The sequence below is a fragment of the Corvus cornix genome, chromosome 11 (genome assembly GCF_000738735.6).
Source record: "Corvus cornix cornix isolate S_Up_H32 chromosome 11, ASM73873v5, whole genome shotgun sequence".
In the NCBI taxonomy this organism is placed as follows: Eukaryota; Metazoa; Chordata; class Aves; order Passeriformes; family Corvidae; genus Corvus; species Corvus cornix.
This window is the reverse complement of record NC_046341.1, coordinates 4684232-4703207: the sequence shown is the minus strand read 5'-3', so window position 1 is coordinate 4703207 and position 18976 is coordinate 4684232. Positions and strand designations below refer to the sequence as shown.

Below are 18976 nucleotides of genomic sequence, written 5' to 3'. Positions count from 1 at the left end.
TAGATTGAGTGTGCATTGTATCCTGTTTTTAAAATATCGATCAAGTTAAAAACAGATTTAATAAATATGAAAGTGGAAGACGGGAATGTGAATCCTTCACTCAGTGATCCAATGCTGGTCTACTCCATAAAAAGCAGGAAGTCTTAAATACATGCTCAAGACCTTGGTGGGTCAGACTTTCCTTCTACAAGAGTTCATAATTTGCAATACACCTATTGGCACCACGTAGGTGTGTAGAGAATTGGATGATGTCTGTACACAGTCAGGTTTTTTCTTCTCAATGTGGATGGTTGGAAATATTTAACAGAGCCCAAACTGACTTTAGGATTCTTTGCAAGATCTGCTGGTGGTGCTCTGTCCTTGAGTATAGCCACTGCCTCCTTTCCCTGGTGGTCTGTAAGTGGGATAGGATTGCTTCTTTCTTCTCATGGTTCAAAAAATACTTATGAAAATTTGCAGTTATTTAAGGGGGATAAAAGTGAGAGATAATTTTCAGAAGCAGCACTTTGGTAAAATATCCTTTACAATGTTATTTTTGATATTGGAACATCATAAAAATAAGGAAGAGCTTTCAGCAGCATATAAGTAGTGAACTAAATAGTCTTGTAACATAGTATGTGTAATTAGCAAGATTCTTCCATTCAGTGTGCAGGAATTTCATTAAAAGCAAGTGCTTATGCAAATGTAATGAGAACACTGACTGACTGGTAGCACTGTCAGATGAGAGGAACATGGATTTTCATTCATTTCCAGGCTTCCTTTCCCAGCTGGGGTGAGCTCGAGGTGACGTGTCTGGAATATGTTGGTTCTGTATCACATCTTTATTTACTTCCCACTTGGAAATAAAGCAGTTACCATCCTACTCATTAATTACAGCAGTGTGGATGGATCATTTTGTTTGTCTCACTTTAAGACTGAAAAAAATCAGGATTCCTCCCCTTCCTTTTTTAAATTGGGTGGAAGCCTGCTCTGGTTTTGGAGCGATCACTTCTGCCCATGGTTGCAGCAGGACTTGCCTTCCCCCTGCTCCTCTTGGGCTTGGTTTGAGTGGAGCCATCCCAGGGAAGTACGCAAGAGTTATGTTCCAAGGACTGTTTTCAGGTTGCTGAAGATTCTGAATTTTTGGTCATGGTGTTTTTTCCATACTGTTCAAACAGCAGGCACAACCCACATTAAGCTGGAGCTTAGTCAAATTCTGATAAAACGTGACCCCTTGCCCTTCCTGCCTTTGTTCCTTCCTAGTTTTAACTGCTAAAGCTGCTGTGAGTGTTCCTGAAAAGTGGTGACTGTTTTTTAAAGTACACACGTTGAGAAAACCTGAGGATGGATTTTCACAAGCAACTGCAGATATTTTAATATTGTCCTTTGGTGATGCATAGTAGGAAAATGCTTGGGTCTCACCCCATGGGTTTAGGTTTTCTTATTTAAACTCCAAAACCCAGAGTATCTAATGCAGATAAACTCCTGATTTGAGATTTTTCCCTTCCTTAACCTTGTCCTATAGTTAGAAAAAAAAAAAATCAAGTCTTCCTTCTGCATTTCTCTGCCACTTACTCAGTTTTCAGAATTCTAGGTCACTTGCTGCTAAAAAGTAGTGAAAATACTGTGCCCTCCTCCTACAGTAAGGAAAGGAAGCTAATGAAATGTGGTGCAAGATGTTTTGATCTGTGAGAGTTTCTGAATCAGTGTTGAGAACTTCTTTTCTCTCCTTAGTTCATCTGTCCTCCTCTGTGGCAGCTACAAACCATTTCCTTGCTTTCTGCAGAACATTAATCCCTCAGTGTATGGCACAGACAAAATAATGGACAGCTAATCCTTTCATTTGCCCTTTAAAAATTGATTTCTGTCTCCAAGATAATTGATAAGGAGCAGCATCTCCTTCAGTGCCAGAAGAGTGGTTTACTTCTGAATCAGGATTTCAGATGATGCAGAATTTTCAAAGATCAGCAGTATCTGGGAAGGCATTTTCTACCTTTTTCCTTCAAATTAACCTGGTATGGCCATGGGGTGATTTTAAAAGGTTTCTTAGACCTTCATGTATGCTGTAAATTATTTAATAAAAAGTGTAGGAGCAGTCCCCTAAAATGGCCTTGATTTGTACGTCTCAGGGGCTGTACTGTGTAACTGTGACAGCATCTGCAAAGGTGCAGCAGCATTTTGTAGGAATTTGTTTCAGGACCACAGAGAGGATGCTGACAACTCTTGGCAATGGGACCTCTTTATAAACTATCATCCCACGTGGATGAGGAGTACATACTTACCTGCTTTCCAAAGGCTTCAACACAGAAAACTGCTTTTCACTTGTTGGAAAGATCAGGCTGATGTAGTGTTGAAATGAGACTGTGCTTACCATGAACACAGGGGAATTGTAAGATTACTGTAGGAGCTGGAAAGGGATTGAAAAGAGCCTGATATGTGATTGGGAAGGTCTGTGGATATCTTTATTCCAGATAAAGGACATTTCTCTTCTTTTCCAAATTCCTTTACCACTTTGATTTCCAGTCTTCTATCCCTTGTTTGAAGTTAAGCATTGCCAAGTGCTGCATTCTTCTTAGCAGGCAGGGATTTCATGTCCCTGATAAAGCACAATTAAAGAAGTTAAAGAATTATATGGGGGAGACACTGCTTAATTTCAAAGTTCTGCAATAGCAATTTGTTATTCCCCCTACTACGGATCATTAAAACTTAATGTGTTTGTTTTAAAGACAATTTAAAGACTAATTTTAAGACAAAACTGCCTAAAATTTTCTCTGTAGGGAAAATTGACTGGCATAGCTGTTGTTGGCTCTCTTACATGCCTGCTCTCTTCCAGAAGGTCACACTGGGTGGCTGCAAGAAGAATTTATTATAGGTAGATTACACAGATGGGTGGAGCAATTCTGAAATTAAGCAGCTTCAGGATACAGCAGTACAAGCTGCTTTTCCTGGCTGGGAGAAGCCAGGACTGTCCCAAACTAGACAATGTTCTCTTCACACAACAAATTAATATGTACACTCTGATTTTGAGTCAAAGATTACAGTTGCAAAAAAAAAATCTGGATTTTTGTTTTTTTAATGTGCTCAATAAAAATCAAATCCTGTTTTTTAATTGTTATTTTTACAGGTGGATTTATCTAAATGACCAGAACCTATGTATCCCAACTAGTTCTTCTTTTGTGTATGGAGCTGTGCCCATCGGAGCCAGCATATACGTGATTGGAGATCTCGATACAGGTCAGAACCAGAGCTAAAAACCTCTTGGTGATTATTTTCTTCCAGTCTTTGGAATATTTGGCACTAATGAGACTGAACATTTTAAGAATAAGACGCTGGGACACTGTTCTGTCACTGTGGGTCAGAGGGATTATGCTGGACATACAGAAACACAGGCTGGTTTCGGACTCTTCAGTAACAAGTTCAGGACTATGAGCATTGGGTTGATTTGGTTGATTAGTTTGAAGACCACAAGAGGTCAAGACTAAGAGTGTGTTACTGCTTTTATCTAGATGTAAGAAGACCTGGTAGTACCTGAGGTTGTAGCTCCTGTCTTTGCAGTGGGAAACAGGCAATTCTGCATTCTAGGGGCATTGTCCAGTGGTTAATAAGGATGTGATAGTGGCTCTTGGTTCTCGATCCCAACCAAATAGATGTGTGCTATCAAACATAGTCAGTTCTCAGCTGTCAGCATCTGGCCACGCTCTGTGAAAGAGGTTTGGAACACTTTTGTGGCCATGTGTACTTATATGAGTGTGTAGCAGGAATTTCTCCAAAGTATATGAAGCAAAATCCCAGATGTGGTGGGTTTAAGTGGATCAGAAATGTCATAGTCGTTCCTTTTTGATAACAATTTCCACCACCCATCCGGACACCGATGGGTGTTCCTGTGCATGCTCTCATTCACACATTTGCCTTACTAAAGGTTAAAGGTGGTAGCTGCAGTGAGTTTCAAGCATTCCATCTCTTTTTTTTGTTAACTCAGGTACAAACTATGACTATGTTAGGGAATTTAAGAGAAGCACGGGCACCTGGCAGCGCACTAAGCCGCTGTTCCCCTCGGACCTGCGCCGGACCGGCTGCGCAGCGCTGCGGATCGCCAACTGCAAACTCTTCCGACTGCAGCTCCAGCAGGGGTTGTTCCGCATCCGCGTACCTTCTCCGTGATCCGTGTGCTGGCAGGGGAGGAGACTGGAAGAGTTCTGCGCAGTCCACCATAATCTAGCTCTATTTAAAGGAAAAGCTGAGAAATTACAGCTGAAACTTACACTGTATGCTGTGCTTTGGTATGGTAACTGTTTTTGTTTTAAATGCTTACAAAGCTTGAGTCTCAGTACTTGTTTCGGGAACAAATAACTTAAGTACACATTAAAAAGAAGAGAAGGGGGAAAATAAAAGGGGAGATCAAGGAAACACCTTCAGTCGTAACCATTTGGAGTTTAAACCATATTATTGAAGGAGGATTTTTATGTCTGAAACTGGTGGAAATGTGTTTCCTTTGGTGAAGCTTATTGAAAAGCAAAAAATAGATTTCAGGTGCATTTCCCCTGCGGGGAACGGATACGAATCCATGTGCTATCTGGGACTGGATAGCTGTAATACACAGAAGCTACACAATAACCAGCCTCCCTGGCGTGCTGCTGTTGGAGCATGAGGCCACAGGAGGTGTTGGTCGTTGCACCTTTTATTTCTAGTCCTTTCTCAAAAGATAAGGTCTGTGCCTAAAAAATGGTGGAGGTGTGTACGTACGGTTTTTCATTCATTTGCAACGGTTTCATTCTGACAAATATTTTTAATATATATGTATAAAATGGACTAATCTGAAATGGATACACCCCAGAAAATGGATGCAATACACCACAAAGAAGTAAACTTTTTTTCTACGCTGTCATTCAAGTAGCCTGATGAACTGGTCTGCAGGTGGGTGGCATGCGCTTCTGGGTGGGCTTTGGTGGCTGTTTTCCTTGAGGTGAAAAAGGAAGACGTGTTTGGAATGGTTAGTGATGATTGCTGCTTTTGGTAAGAGCAAAAGGACAAATTAAATAGATCGTGTTCCTTTTTACTTCAGATTGCTTGCAAGCTAAGAATGGTTTTTAAGACAGGATCGTAGAAAGGTGCATTTTATCGCTCTTAGAACAAAGGTGAAATATGACACGGATATATTTATTTTGCAAAAAACATGGGTTTTGACTAAAAGTTAAGGAAAATTTGTACAGTGACTTTAAATTGGGATCAAAAGTTGGTTTACTAATGATTTCTGTGCTACAGTACAGTCTTGTTTACTGCTGTCTGACTTTGAAAGCTGGGTTTTATGGTGTGGTTATAGTGAAGAACTTAGTATCTTGCATTTTATTCTTACTAAGCCTTGTTCACATCAGTAGTGATATTTAATTGACTTTTGTTTGTAGTAAAGATCAGCTGGTAGAACACTTTTACCTCAATTTTTAATTTCATTGTTGTTGTCATGGGTGGGACGTTACCTGTATTTATTTAAAAGGAATAAAATGGGAGAGATGGAAAATAGAAATAATACCTCCTGCCCTTCAGAAAAAGAGACTTTGTACAACCAGTATTATAACTACATACAAGACTTTCCACTCTGCAACTTTGTGGACCTCAGACAAGCCAAACTCTGCCCTCAGTTGTGTTAGTGTAAACCTTCATCTTCTTTATTGAATCATCTTACATATGTTGAAATATGATCCCTAACTATTTCAAAATACCGGTATTTCACTAAATAGTCTTTAAAGAGCCATTCTGAAACTTACTTCTGCTCAGTCCTTCCATAGCACTGATGTGTGGTTGGAATTACTCTGATTTCTGAGCAAAGGAGTGGGGGGGGCGTGGGGAAAAGGGCAGCAGCCAATCCATTGACCATTATTTATTTTTTTTTTATTTTTTACAATGCTGAAGTGCTGCAAAACTTGAACTATATACATCGATTTTCTCACCTATATTAGTTGGCATACTGAAAAGTTTATATATTTATGCATTGCAGTAAACTTGGTGTGTGTATATATATATGTCTTTAGATTTTAAATTTATATATAATGCTTTACTACAGAAATGTGAACCACTATTTCCATCCTTGGCTGTCTTGTGAAATAAATCAAGTGCTGTTAGTTTATCTGTAAAACTTCCCTTTTTTGAAAAATCTTACATGGATCAATTTTTTTTTTCTCGGACAAAGTGCCAAGATCCCATATTCAAAAGTGATGAATGTTCCTAAGTATCTGATGTTTCACTTTTGAGCTCAGTTTTCTAAGTGGCTTGGAAAACTTGCGATAACGTTATTCAGAATATTGCCAGCTGCTATCTCCCGAGTCCCTGTAGCTTCCCAGTACACTTGAGGGCATTCAGCATCCAGAAAACGTAAGTGATAAATGCACATGGTAAATCCAAGTAAATTCTCTAGCAGTGTTTTGCAGTAAAAGTTACTGAACTGAATGTTTACACTTAGAGTAGGATTAACACTAGGTGTTCTTAGTTTGTTTTTTTAAAAAAAACCCCATAAATAAACCAAACAAATCTACTGGTGATTGAAACATATTGCAAATGCACTCAGTGAGATTTGACCAAGAAGTTTAAGCCTCTGTACCTAAACCAGTCACAAGCTGAATTTCTGAGCACATTGTACTCGTGTCACGTTTTGTGTGGCTGGGGACCAAGTCTCCAGCCATGGTCTCCAGGAGTTTTGGGTGCATGCTCAAGATTTAGGCACTCCTGGGATCTCAAAACTGGCTTCCTTGGCCTTGCCTAAGGGGATGGGGACCATTCCCCATCTGCATTGTCTGTGGGACTGATCCAGGAGCTGCTCTAGCCCCTGTGTGTGCAGGAGGGAAGGGATGTGTCTTCTGGGTCTGGCTCCCGTCCGTCTGTCTGTCCAGCTCTGAGCTGTGGGTGCATCCCTTGGATTGTGTAATAACCAGGTTCGATTTCCCTCTGAATTTGGAGCAAGGCTTTGAAGCCACGGCTCCCCTTTCTCCAGGGATTGCGCTGGTGATGGTGTAGGAGTGAAGAGGCAGAGCTGACCTCTGGCTTCTCTCTTTTCAGAAGGGATGGTTGATTTCAGAAGGGGAGGGAGGCTGTGATGATACCAGAGGTGCTGAGAGGAGGGAGGTCACCAGTTTGCTGAGTGTGCTGAACGTGTAAGCAGCTGTAGATTGAACTGGGTTCACTGGTAAATGCCACCACCTAGCTGTCCCCAGTCTCCTGGCGCTGTGTACCCCTGCACATGATGGCTGAACCACATGGGAAACAACTCAGGAATTTTTTTGAGTTGCAGTCCAGGGGTTTTAGGTGGTTTGGCAGTTTAGAAACATGTTTAAGTTGTCCTTGTTTGGCACGGTGGCCTTAATTCCTCCCAGCTCATGAGTTGGCACTGACATTCAGCCAGGTCCTCCACAGGTAACTGTTTGAGTGTTTTTCCTGGCCAGCTGTTCATGCAGGATAAAGACTGGCTGGGCCACCTTGAGCTTGAGGGACTTGGGCTGGGCCTCTGCATCATTTTCCTTGCCCTGCTGAGGAATTTAGACAAACCCCAGCCACTGAAATCAGAAAATCACCAAATACGGGGTAGGAATTGTAGAAGATGGGAAGAGTGGTGGCTTTTTTCTCCCCTCACTCCATCTCTTAGCACAATTTCCCCTCAAAAAGTTTCTTCTTCCTTTTTTTCATGTGCCACAGACAATTTTGGAAAAATTTTGGAATTGCTAATTTTAGATTAAAAGTGGGGGGGAAAAATATATGCTACTGTAAACACACAGCAGTGTCCTCTGTGCTTGTTTTACACATGTAGTCTTGTGGCTGCTCTGCACAGCAGAGAGGGATTACAGAAACAAAGGTGTAAAGTGCTGTTGCTCTCATAAAATAAATCTCTTAAGTTTCTGAGGGAGGCACATGCCTGGCCTGGCTCCCTTCCTTACCTGACCTGGACAGATGCTTGTACTGCTAAAGAGTCAGGGTTGCATTTCAGATCCTCTCCCTTTCTGGTTTTATAACCTGAAGAAGAGGCATCCTGAAGAGTCTTCTGTTTTGCTGTATCACAGCAAGGTCTGATTGTCCTTAAATATTTTGTCAGCTAGTCCCTAAGTTTTAGTTATTGTGAAAGTGCTGTGTCAACCCAGCTGCTTCTGGTCAAATGGATTTCTGTAGCTTTGAGGGTACTGCATCTTTAAATTGAAGGCAAATTAATACGAAATTATGCAAAAGGACAGAGGTGAATCTGAAACCAAAAGAAACTCAAAATCAGCTTACTGATAGCTGTGGGCAGGCTGTGTCCCTGGTGTTTGACTGCACAGCACGTGCCTGGCACACAGCCTGCCTCCAGAAGCAGAGATCTTGATGAAAATAAGAGGCTTTTATCAAAGCTACTGAACTGCCTGGCTTATAAACTCCCCCTCCAGAACACACCAGGCAGCTTGGTTGCTTTGCAATATTTCCTGTGCCTGCATGACTCAGAAAAATGCACAGGAGTGAGGGGTTTGGGGAGGTTTTTCCCTGTTTTAACTGCAGTTTCTTTATTTTTTCCATAAATGCTGTGGCCATGCAGCCTGCATGGGCTCTGCTACCGTGCATGTGCCATGCAAAGTGGAGGATGCAATAACAAATGCAAGTTGTTACAAGTGCCAAACTTTTGGGTTCTTCTGTGTATAACAATAATTCAACTGTTTTACTAAAATACAGAGATGCTTAAAATTCACTGTGTTCCAAAAAAGAGCAGTGGTTCTTTTTTTTTTTTAAATGAATGCTATTGAAAGCAATGTAAATCTACATATTTTTTTTTAATACCTTTCTGCAGGTTTGTGTTATACTTCACAGCTGCCTTGAATATCACTCCATGTGATGCATATGGACACTTTGCTCTTTATTAGAGCACTGGTGCCATGCAAGTATATAATAAAAGGCATCTGACAACAGGCTTTAGTATTTAAAATTATAACTCTTTAGATTAAGTATAATTTGTTTGCATTAACTGACCTGCAGAAGGGAAGCTGTGCCTCGGGAAGTGTGCTCTGCCCAGGAACACAGGCAGACTAACCATTGTAACTGAGGTCTGGTTTGGTGCCACTCACAGCAATGCTTTCCAAGGAATTCTGTTTAATTTAGGGTTAAATGGATCCTTTCTGCTTCTAATTTAGCACTGAGCTTTTGGGGGTTGTGTTCTCTTTAGCTCTTTGGAGTACTTAAACGGCTGCTCCAGGTGGGTGGGAGGGGTGTTAATTGCATCCGTGTTTGTAGAAGCTGCTATTTCCATCTTCCCTCGGAGTATTTCCTTTTCCCGTTCAGGACTGAGTGCAGGCCTATGTTTCAGTCGTCACTGCTGCAGCCTTTTGACATTTGCCATTTTCTGTTGCTCTTCCTTGTTTTTTCTTGGAGCTGGGAGCTGTGTCTGTAGGGTCTGTGTGTCCAGGGCACATTGCCTGTGAAAGAGGAGCACAGAGCTTGGGAAGGTGAGCCTGGAAAAGCTGAAGGCAGTGGGGCTCGGGGGAAGCTCTGCTCGTTTTCTGTAGGGGTCACCTCTGTGTGCTCTGAAGTTTATTAATAAGTTTGGCACTTGCTCTCCATCATCCCTATGGAGTTTGGTGGGGTTTTTTTTTCTTTTTTGCCTGGGAAATTCCTTGCTGTAGGAAGGACTGCAGCCAGGGTTTAAGGTGACACCTCTGACCAGCCATGCCCAACGTGACTCTGCAGTCTGACTGCTGCTCTGCTCCAGTGATCATTTCTCTCAACATTTTGACTAACAGGTTACCTAAAAACATAGAGTAAAGCCATGCAAAGTGCCCAGCTAGATAAACACCTGCTTAAAAGGATTAAGGGTAGTAGGAGAATTAAACTATGTACTGCTACCAACAGGTGATGATGTTGAAAATTTATTGGTGATACAAAATCTGAATAATATTTTTTAAAATTACTTATTCTAGGTAACTGCTTCTTAGTTATAAAAGAATTTGCGATACATAAAGGATTGGTATAGAATAATATTCGGAAGTTATTTTAAATAATCTACTGAAATGTCTTGAAAAGTGAGCTGGAAGATGGGAGCTTTTCAATGGAAAAGGCTAAATCTTGGTGCCCAGCAGTTTTGCATGGTGAGCAGAGAACACCTGCCACAGCACTTCAGTACATGAAGCTGCTCAATGCCACTGCCTACCTGTGCCCTTGAATTTGCATAATGAAACCAGGCTGTTCTGAGCCCTGGTGAAAGCTGATAGATGATTACAATAATAGGATAGAAAGAAGCATCCCCTGTGTAATTAGTGTTATTTTATTGATAAAACATGAATTATTATTATTTTTTTAATACCGGGACTTTTGAATTACCAGCTTAGGCCCTTGACTGATTGCTTGATTGATTTTATTTCTTTGCCTTTCCTCCATTTTTTTTTAGTTAATGCTAAGACATCCTCAGTTTTGGTTGAGGGCAAGTTTCTTTCATCTGTAGTTCTAAACCCTGTCAGAGCCTGACAGATCCCCCGCCACAGGCTGTGCACTTGTTTCACAAGTGTGATTTCTGTGCATTGTGTTATTGGGCTGCCCCCTTTGCCACCTGCAGAGCAGAAAAAAACCCCTGTGGAACAATTTTGTACCTGCTGAAAGCAAGAGCCATTTTGGAAAGTCTAAATTTCTGTCTGCAATAGGCAGTGTGCTACAGAAACCTGATCCCTGGCTGGGCTTGAGCTTCTCTCCTGAATGATCTCACATGCAAAAGCTTTGGGTTTTATTAATCTGCTTTATTAATTTACACATGATAGCAGGAAAGCATTATCATTCCTGTCACTTGTTTTGCTGTTTTTAAGTCTTAGAAAGCAAAGCCTGCTTATTTTTTAGAATGAATAAACCGACACACAGGGATATCTGCCAAGGTGGTCAAGTTAAACGCAGCTGACATTCTGTACAGCTCTTGCTATAGTTTCTTTCTGAAGGGAAGCCAGGGAGTGCCCTCTTAAGAAATATTTTCAAACTCTTTCAGAACTGGTCTTAAACTAGTCCAAAGGACTCCTCTGGATTGCTTAGAGAACATGGGGTTTGTTCTAGCTTTTGTTTGCTTCGGGAAACACCTGCAAAGTCCATTTTAAACTTTTTTTTTTTTTTTTTCCCCCTCTTAAATCCTTGACTTCCAAAACCTGAGTAGTTTGCTTCTTGCAATTGAAACATGTTTGTATTTAAGGGTCTGAGGCTGCGTTTTGCAATGTATGGTGAGTGTTCTGTCCTGTCTTGGTTACATGATGTAAACAGCAAGCTGTCTTCTGGGGGCCTCCTGGGAGGTCCTTTACAGTGCTAGGGGATGGAGAAGGATCAGTACAAGCTTCTCCTCATACTGCACAAGCCTTGCTGGGAGTATCAGATGGGGCAAGAGGCTGGGTTTGGTGCAGAACTCGTGGAATTGCCACCGCTGGCTGCCCTCGGTGTTTGAACCCCTAAAGCTCATCAGGGGCACGTCCTGGGCGTTCCATGCACGATGTTTCCTCTCGCCTCAGGTGTTTTTTCTTTTGCTCTTATTAACAGGATTTTGCTTTCACTCTCCCTCTGAACACATGGGCTGTGCCCATGGTCCCTGGGAGCACAACTCCTGTGGGTCAGAGGGTGGCCACACCAGCTTGCTCCCTGTGGCTTTCTGCACATCTCTGCACATCAGTGTGTGTGGGGGCAGTGCTTAGTACACAATGAAATGACTTTTCATTGAGCTTGTAAAACTGATGCCAGCAGGTCAGAGATCAGCTGAACACCTGTAAGCAAACCTGCAGGCAGAGCAGGTGTAGCCCAGTCCCTCATGTGTGTCACTGTGGCTGGAAGCCTGGCGCCTTGTCCAGGGGGAAAAGCCCCTATTCCCAGCTACCTCATTTTTTCTTTCCTTGCACTTTGTCAAATATTTTTTGTTTTGTTTTGTTTTAAATTGCATTTTGTCCTTCAATTTAAAAAAACCTAAAAGCAGACAAGAAGCAGGACAGAATGGTGCCATTGCCCAAGGACAGTTTACTTTAATTTCATTTAAAATTAATGTTTCTGTACAAAAAGACCAAGGTTGACCTGCAGCTGCTGTAAAAAGTAAATAAAAATTTCTATTACTTGAAAGTGACTATTATACTTGGAAATGAGAGTAGAAATTGAAAGGCTGTTCTGATGATTTTTAAATAGGAAAAGATCTGTTTAAAAAATAGAAGTTTCTGCTCTTTTAAGGACAGATCAGATAGTTTTCTGTCTGCCTCTACTCTGCTCTCACTGTTTTGCCTGTGAACTTGATCCATTATTTTAATAGAGAGATTCACTGATTTTTCTGTGATGTCTAATTAGATATTTTTCTGTGGAGTTCCCCATTTAATCAGCTGCAGAGGAAAAACTGCAAAAATCAATACCCACCTTCCATACCTGAACTTACATCATTGCCCATTTCTTTGTGATCTTCAGGTATGTGGGGTTTTGCTTAGACTGAAGAAATTTTTTAAAAAGTGTGTTTTCTTCTGCTTCTAAAGGTGCTATTTTGACATAGTTTTGAATTTCTTACACTGTGCTTGACTTCTAAAAGTACCAATATAAGCTGGTAATCAGCTTGTGTTTGTTCTGTGGAGTTTTTCTTTGAGTATTCAATCTCTTTTTTAAAAAGCATCCCTTTTCATAAAGACGGCTTCCAAAGTGTCAAAAGCCTTAATAATACAAAATGTCATGGGAAAATGCTACCTTTTTCCTTTCTTTGTAAAGGAAAAACCAAGAAATGCTTCACGGAGAACATTTTCCTCTAAAATTTTGAGGAGCAGCTCATACTAACTTTGAATTCAATGTAGCAAACATTTTAGTGGCCATGCACAAATAGTGGGGGTGAAACAAGGAGGTATTCATACCTCTGCAGACTGTACCAATTAGCTGCTAATTCCAGAGCCTTCCATTAGCATCATGGTGGCTATTCCATAGATATTAATCTTCCCAGGCTCGGTCCCAAGACCCGGCTGCGTGTCTGGGACATGCTGACCCGTGTGGCTGGCAGAGCATTGGGATGTTGGGCCCAGTGTGGGGTTTGCCTCAGACCCCTCCTGCTCAGCCCCCCAGAGTTTGGGTGCCACTGGTGCTCAGGAGGAAGGAGGGAAGCTCCCAAGAGCTGCCATTGCAGTGACATTGGCTTGGTCACTCCAAGGAGAGGCTCTTGTAGACACAAGCCATGGAGGAGAGAGCTGAATTTTAGTCCTGCATAGGAACTTTTTTGTTGTACTTTTTGCACTGTCTTTATTTTTGTTTGATCCACATCATCAGTCTGGTTTAGGCATTTGGTAACACTGCTACAGGAAGATTTTTCCTTCTCTGGAGCCCATAAAGTACTACTGCTGCCCTGTCTGAAGCAGCAGGAAGGATCAAGGGTTGATGTTTGAACTTGTCCCATCTCCAGACAGCAGGTTATTTATTGCCTTCTTGTAGGCTCTGCAGTCCCAGTGCTGTAGCATTTCTCAGTCTCGTTAATCTAAGAGCCCTTTAGCCTTTTGAAAAGAATCCAGAGACTGCCTTGTCCTTCTCCTCCTTCACACACTGGGTGCTGCCCTCTGGACCATCTGAATTCATCCAGGCTGTCACTGTAGAGGAGCCACCAGTTGGTGGCCTCACAGCAGTATCTGTGTCACCTGCAGCACTTCTGAAAAACAGCTGATAAATGAGGGGCCATGGAGAAGCTCTACTGAGCTTGCAAATTCCTGATCCTCTCGTTCTAGGGAAGGCAGAAGAGCAGCATCATTCTTTGCCTTGCAGCTCCTCCCTGCTGCACAGGTAAGGATGAGTCTGCACTGTCCCTTACTTAAGGGTAAGATATAAAGATTTATGGGCTGTTATAGGAGATCCACTCTTTTGCATTTGTTGTATTTAAATCTGAAAATTCTGGAGCAATGGAACAGTGGGTTCTGGAACTATGTCTGCAGTGTGGAACCACAGGTACTGGCCTAAATAGCTGGGGAGCTTCTGGCCACCTGTTCTTCCACTGCACTTTTTTTTTGTTTTTCTGAGAAACCAGAGATGTGAAACTGCATCCCAGTTTGTATGCCCACTGCTTCATAATCCAAAGTGGGAGCCTGACAAGCTGAAATTGTTCTACTCTTACCTTCAGAAGGAAAAACTAAAATTTCTTCACATTAGATGCTTTATTTTCAGAGTTTTCCCTTTGTAAACCACATTAATCGAGTTCCATGAATCTTGTGGGATTGGGTTAAAGAATATGAATACATATTATATGAATGATAAATAGTGTACTTAGTCTGTACAAATACTCTATTTTATCTTAAGAAAATGAAACAACTACATTGAATAATCCAATTATGATATCTGTATTCCATGAACCAAGTAGTAGGAGAGTGTTGGAATGTGATGCCACATTGCTGCCACTCTCCTAAAGGTTCAGTGTTCCGTCAAATCTAAGATCTTGATAATTGCCATGATATTGTCAGAATATATTGCCACTTTTTCTACAAAAGGTATGTTGGTGTGGTGAGGTAAAAGCACACTCACCTCTTGTTTACCATCTCTGGCATGCAGCTCAACAGCAAGGGTTGTTCCCATCATCCAGCTGTCATGCTCTGACTCCTGTATTACAGATGTGGTTACTGTTACAGGCGTTTTATGTGAGTATGTGTTCTGTGGGTCCTTCTGTGCTTTGTGTGGGAATGTAGTTTTGGCTTTTATTTATGTGTCCACCCCAAAATCTTCATGTGCTGCTTTAGAAATGAATTGATGAATCACTTGGGGACAAGGTTTGGAATGCTCTGACTGGAGTATGTTGAGTTACTTCTGTTAGAAACAGGGAAAAATAAGACATAGATGCTCTTTGACCTCAATCAAACTATGCAATACAGCACATAAGAGAGCTGAATTCCTTGTGATACAGAAGTGCAGCTCCTGTGTCCTTCCAAACCCAGTCCTTGGTCCAAGGTTAGGAGAGCTTGTACTCAATGGCTGCCCAAGAATCTTGTATCCAGATAAACTCTAGTTCACTGCTTTTCCTCCTGCCCCCTTGCCTTGCCCAGCAGTTTATCTGGGTCAGGTTGTTGGGTGTTTTGGCTCGGAATGACGTGATTTCCAGGTGTGTCCCTCCTGTCATCCCGTGGTGTTGTCAACTGGAGCTTGTCCTGTAACCCCACCAGTGTGGCTTTACCTGCTGGGGCCACTTCACCATGTGTGCATCTCCCTGCCCTAGAGCGTGTTGGGCATTTGGGGTTTGCTGTGCCCCCCCGGGTTGATGTTTTCTTGCTTCCCCTGTGTCAGTCAGTTGTGGGTCTGGTGCTTACAGTAAAGAATCCCTGTGGCGTTTCAAATCCAGTCCAAATAAGTTTTCATTTCTGCCACTTTTGTGTGTGTGACTTTTCTTTTTCTGCTTCTCTGGCAATTCAGGGATAAATGCCCCTGAAAATGTGGTCAGGACAGCTGGTAAAGGTTCTTTGTTCTCCCACTGCTTCATTTTTCCAGTGAAATTTGTTCCTTGTGTTCCTCTTCTTCCCCCTGTTAAAAAACGGGTACAGTTTTCCCTGGTTCTGCCTCCCATGAGGAGCTCTCCTCTCCCAGGTGATCATGAATTCTCACCATTCTTCATTTACTTAACCCCCCCTGCACCTCATACAGTTTCTCCCTCCTAACTCCCTTTACTATTTTGTCTCTCTTTAATTCAGATTGACCTCAATTTCTTTCTCTGATTCCAAAAAGGGATTTTGGTGCATAACCTGGGAGACAAGCAGAAAAGCTCTCTCTCTCTGCAGATGTCTGTGTACATCCATTACCTCCCCAGCACACACAGTGTAAGGGGCTCAGCCTGTTCCATTCCTTTCCCCAGGTTTTTCCTAGAGCTAAGCAGACCACAGGCTGAAGCCATTTCTTATTTCTTTTGGTAATTGAAAATATTAGGAGATTTTCTTCTTCAGAAATAGCCACTGCAGATGAGCAGCTGGCACGAGAGAGGGTTGTTATGCTTCCATATTCAGTATTTTTAATTGAGGAACAAATAATTTATTTTGGGGAAAAATGTAAATTTTTTTGTATTTGTATGTCAAAGTGGCCTTTATAGGAAAAGCACATAAAATATTTAGATTAAAATTGCTTAGTTGTGTAATTTTAGTGGGGATTTTTGTATTGACAGGGTTTCTATGCATTTTTCAAAATATACTTGCTGTTTTGTGTTAGAATTATTGGAAATCTTTTTAAAAACATGTATTACCACATTTTCCATGGTTGATCCCTTTACTATCATTCCTTTTGAATAGTAAAAAGATTTTAATTAACCCTGTAAATTAATTTTCCCCCACAAATATTTGCATTAAGTCAATAGAATGAGTTATAGCACGGGTATGTAGCTTTAAGGGAATAAGCCTAGTAGTGCAGCTTAATTCTGGAGAGATGTGTTTGCAGGAGGGCGGTACAGCAGCGTTTCAATTGCACTTAAATCACTAAATTAGGAAATTAGGTTTTTGCTGTACCTCACTAGGGTTTTGTTAAACCTTGTCCATCCTGTATTGTTTACACTTGAGCATAATTTAACAATGTATTATTTGTGCAGTTTGCAGTTCTCCGTTCTGTTGGGATTATGTGAACGTTAACAGATAGGAAAAGTTTTGGAGTGTGTGGTGTCCTCGTGGGTTTGACATGAGTTTGGAGAGGAAGGAGAGGAAAGTTAGATCCATTAGAGTATTTTTCCATTTAATTATGTACATGTTTTCACATTAGCTGAGACTGAATAACCGAACTTACAACTGAACTGTGAGTAGAAGTAGTGGTTTGGGGGTGGGAGAAATGAAGGGGTTGCAGAACTGCAGGCAAAAACCCTTTAGCTGCACTGTGGTACAACTGCCCTGACTGCCTGTGCAAAGCATAGCCCGAGGGGATACATCAGTCCCTGCTCTCATTGCTCTGGTTTTACTTTCTCTTCTCGGAGGTGTTACTGCAAGGTTTGCTAAGTAGGACCTTCCCAGGAATGTCTATCAACTGAGACCTGAGTTTTATCATTTTATGTTTGTAGTTTTAATTTTTGTTCTTGTTTCTGTTTCGTAGGAGATCCCACATGTTCACAGGTTAGGGTAAGTGCAGGCTTTCAGGTGTAGCCCCAAATGAGAGTTTCATGCAACCATGCATTCTGTAATTGAGGAAAAACGTGCAATTCTAATGGCACTTTGACCCATTGCTGAAACACTGGGTTTGCAAATGAACAAACTCAACAATTGAAAACACTCTGTGTCTTCTTTAGATGTCTTGAAGGTGAAGCAAAAGGCAGTTACTCCAGTTGTACCCATGGATAATTTGGTATTGATTTTAGAAAAACACTCATTTCTTGGTTTACTTTAGTTGCCATAAATTGCCCAGTGAAGAGTCTGGTCCACCTCCATTCATTTATTTTCATGGAGTAGTTGCACAAAAACTGGTAACAGCAAAGTAGGAAAGCTCTTTGGTTACTCACCAGTAGCTTCCCTTGCAGAATTGCTTTGTGGCTCACACGCAGTATGAAAAGGGACACTGGAATTTTCCTGGATTTGGTAGCACTCGCTTTGTTTACGTGTTCAGTAGAACGTTGGGTGACTAAAGGGAGGTTCCCTTTTTAAAGTATTTGACTTGTGCTTTGAGGACTTAGTTGCCACTGTGCAAATTGTGCTGTAATATTGTACCAAGGATCAGTGAAAGTGTTTTATCTTTTTTAATGTCGTTTGTATTTGACTGGGTTTTATAAATGTAAGAAAACAGAGTGTTGTATTTTGATCTGAAATTTGCGTATGGTAAAAGTAACTTTGCTTTATGTATCGGAGGTTTGTTCAGAACTTGAATCATTTTATAGAAGGGTACAGACCAAAATTAATTGTCTTAAAGGTGTTTAATAAATTAACCAAATAAAACATTGATTGTTTGAAAACTTGTTAACTGCACCTTCTGCCTTTTTTTTTTTTTTTTTTAATTTTTAAAAGAAAGATTTTCTCTCAAGGTCTTAAGAAAAGTGAAAAAAAAAAAGAGCAGTAGATTTTATAAATATCATCTCCCATGAGTTATCTGTTTTATTATTAAACATTCCAACATGCCAGAAGTTTAATCAAAGGGGAAAACCCAAAGGAAATAAATGGAGGAGGAAAGGCAATGAGGAAATGAGGGGAGGCGGGATCAGTCCCTCCCTGGCTCTGCCCGGGCAGTAAATGCTTGTGGCCGCCGGGCTGTGGGTGTTGTCAATGGCCACTCCAGGAAAAATGGGAGTGGGAAGGAGCTTCTGCTCACCTGGAAAGGATCTCATGGTTGTTTCAAGGTGTCTGTTCTCCCCAGCAGTCACCCTCACTCGTCCCCGTCACAAATACTGCTCTTCCATGCGACCTTTCAAAGCGGAGGAAAATATGTGAAGCATAACTGCTCCCAAGGGCAGGTACAAACAGCTCCTTCCAGGGCTGCCTGATATTCCGACCCTTGGCTGCGTCACGGCGTGCAGACATAACCCCTGAAAGTTCAGAGACCTGGACATTTTTAAGATGCCAAGCAGCTGCAACTCCAGTTGAGCAATATTTTACCTCTGTGCTGTGCTGGTCCCTGCACTGGGGTACTGGCCCTTGCCGCTGCTGGGGCTGCCTCTGCTGGGTTTGATCTTCAGGAAAATACCCAGAGCTCTGTCTACCTTTTCTTAAACAAAAGGACATTGAGGCAAAGCTAAATGTGAGGTAGGAGTCAAAGAAAAGCTGAGGTTTGGTGTAGCTTGGACAAGGGAAGTGAAAGGGGAAGGCAGCAGCACGGCTTCCAAGCAGAGTGCAGAGACCAGGTGCTGTAAACATGTGTTCTGAAAGAGATGATGGGTACTAGGACAGAAAAATGCATATTTATTCCATAAATCCCTTTTCTTACTTAGTTCCACAGCCATACCATGGTCCTGAACTGCCAGTCAGGTTGGTGCAGGGAGCCTGAGGCCTCCAGGGTAAACACAGACTGATGATAGAGAACCTTGTGTTGATTTACCCTTGTTGATGGTGTTCCCATGGTTATGGCTGCGTAGATGGGCTCTGCCATATCTCCCCTGTCTTACTGA

The 18976-nt window shown here is 41.7% G+C and overlaps 1 protein-coding gene across 1 annotated transcript in view; it reads left to right on the top strand.

The window, feature by feature from the left end:
• The window catches only part of GAN (gigaxonin), a 41287-nt gene extending 23449 nt beyond the window's left edge, over window positions 1–17838 (top strand). The window contains exons 10-11 of the mRNA XM_039558111.1: window positions 3104–3213; window positions 3959–17838. Coding sequence (XP_039414045.1) covers window positions 3104–3213; window positions 3959–4140 — 292 coding nt within the window. The 3' untranslated portion in view covers window positions 4141–17838. The remainder of the gene's footprint in view (window positions 1–3103; window positions 3214–3958) is intronic.
• Window positions 17839–18976: the final 1138 nt, after the last annotated feature.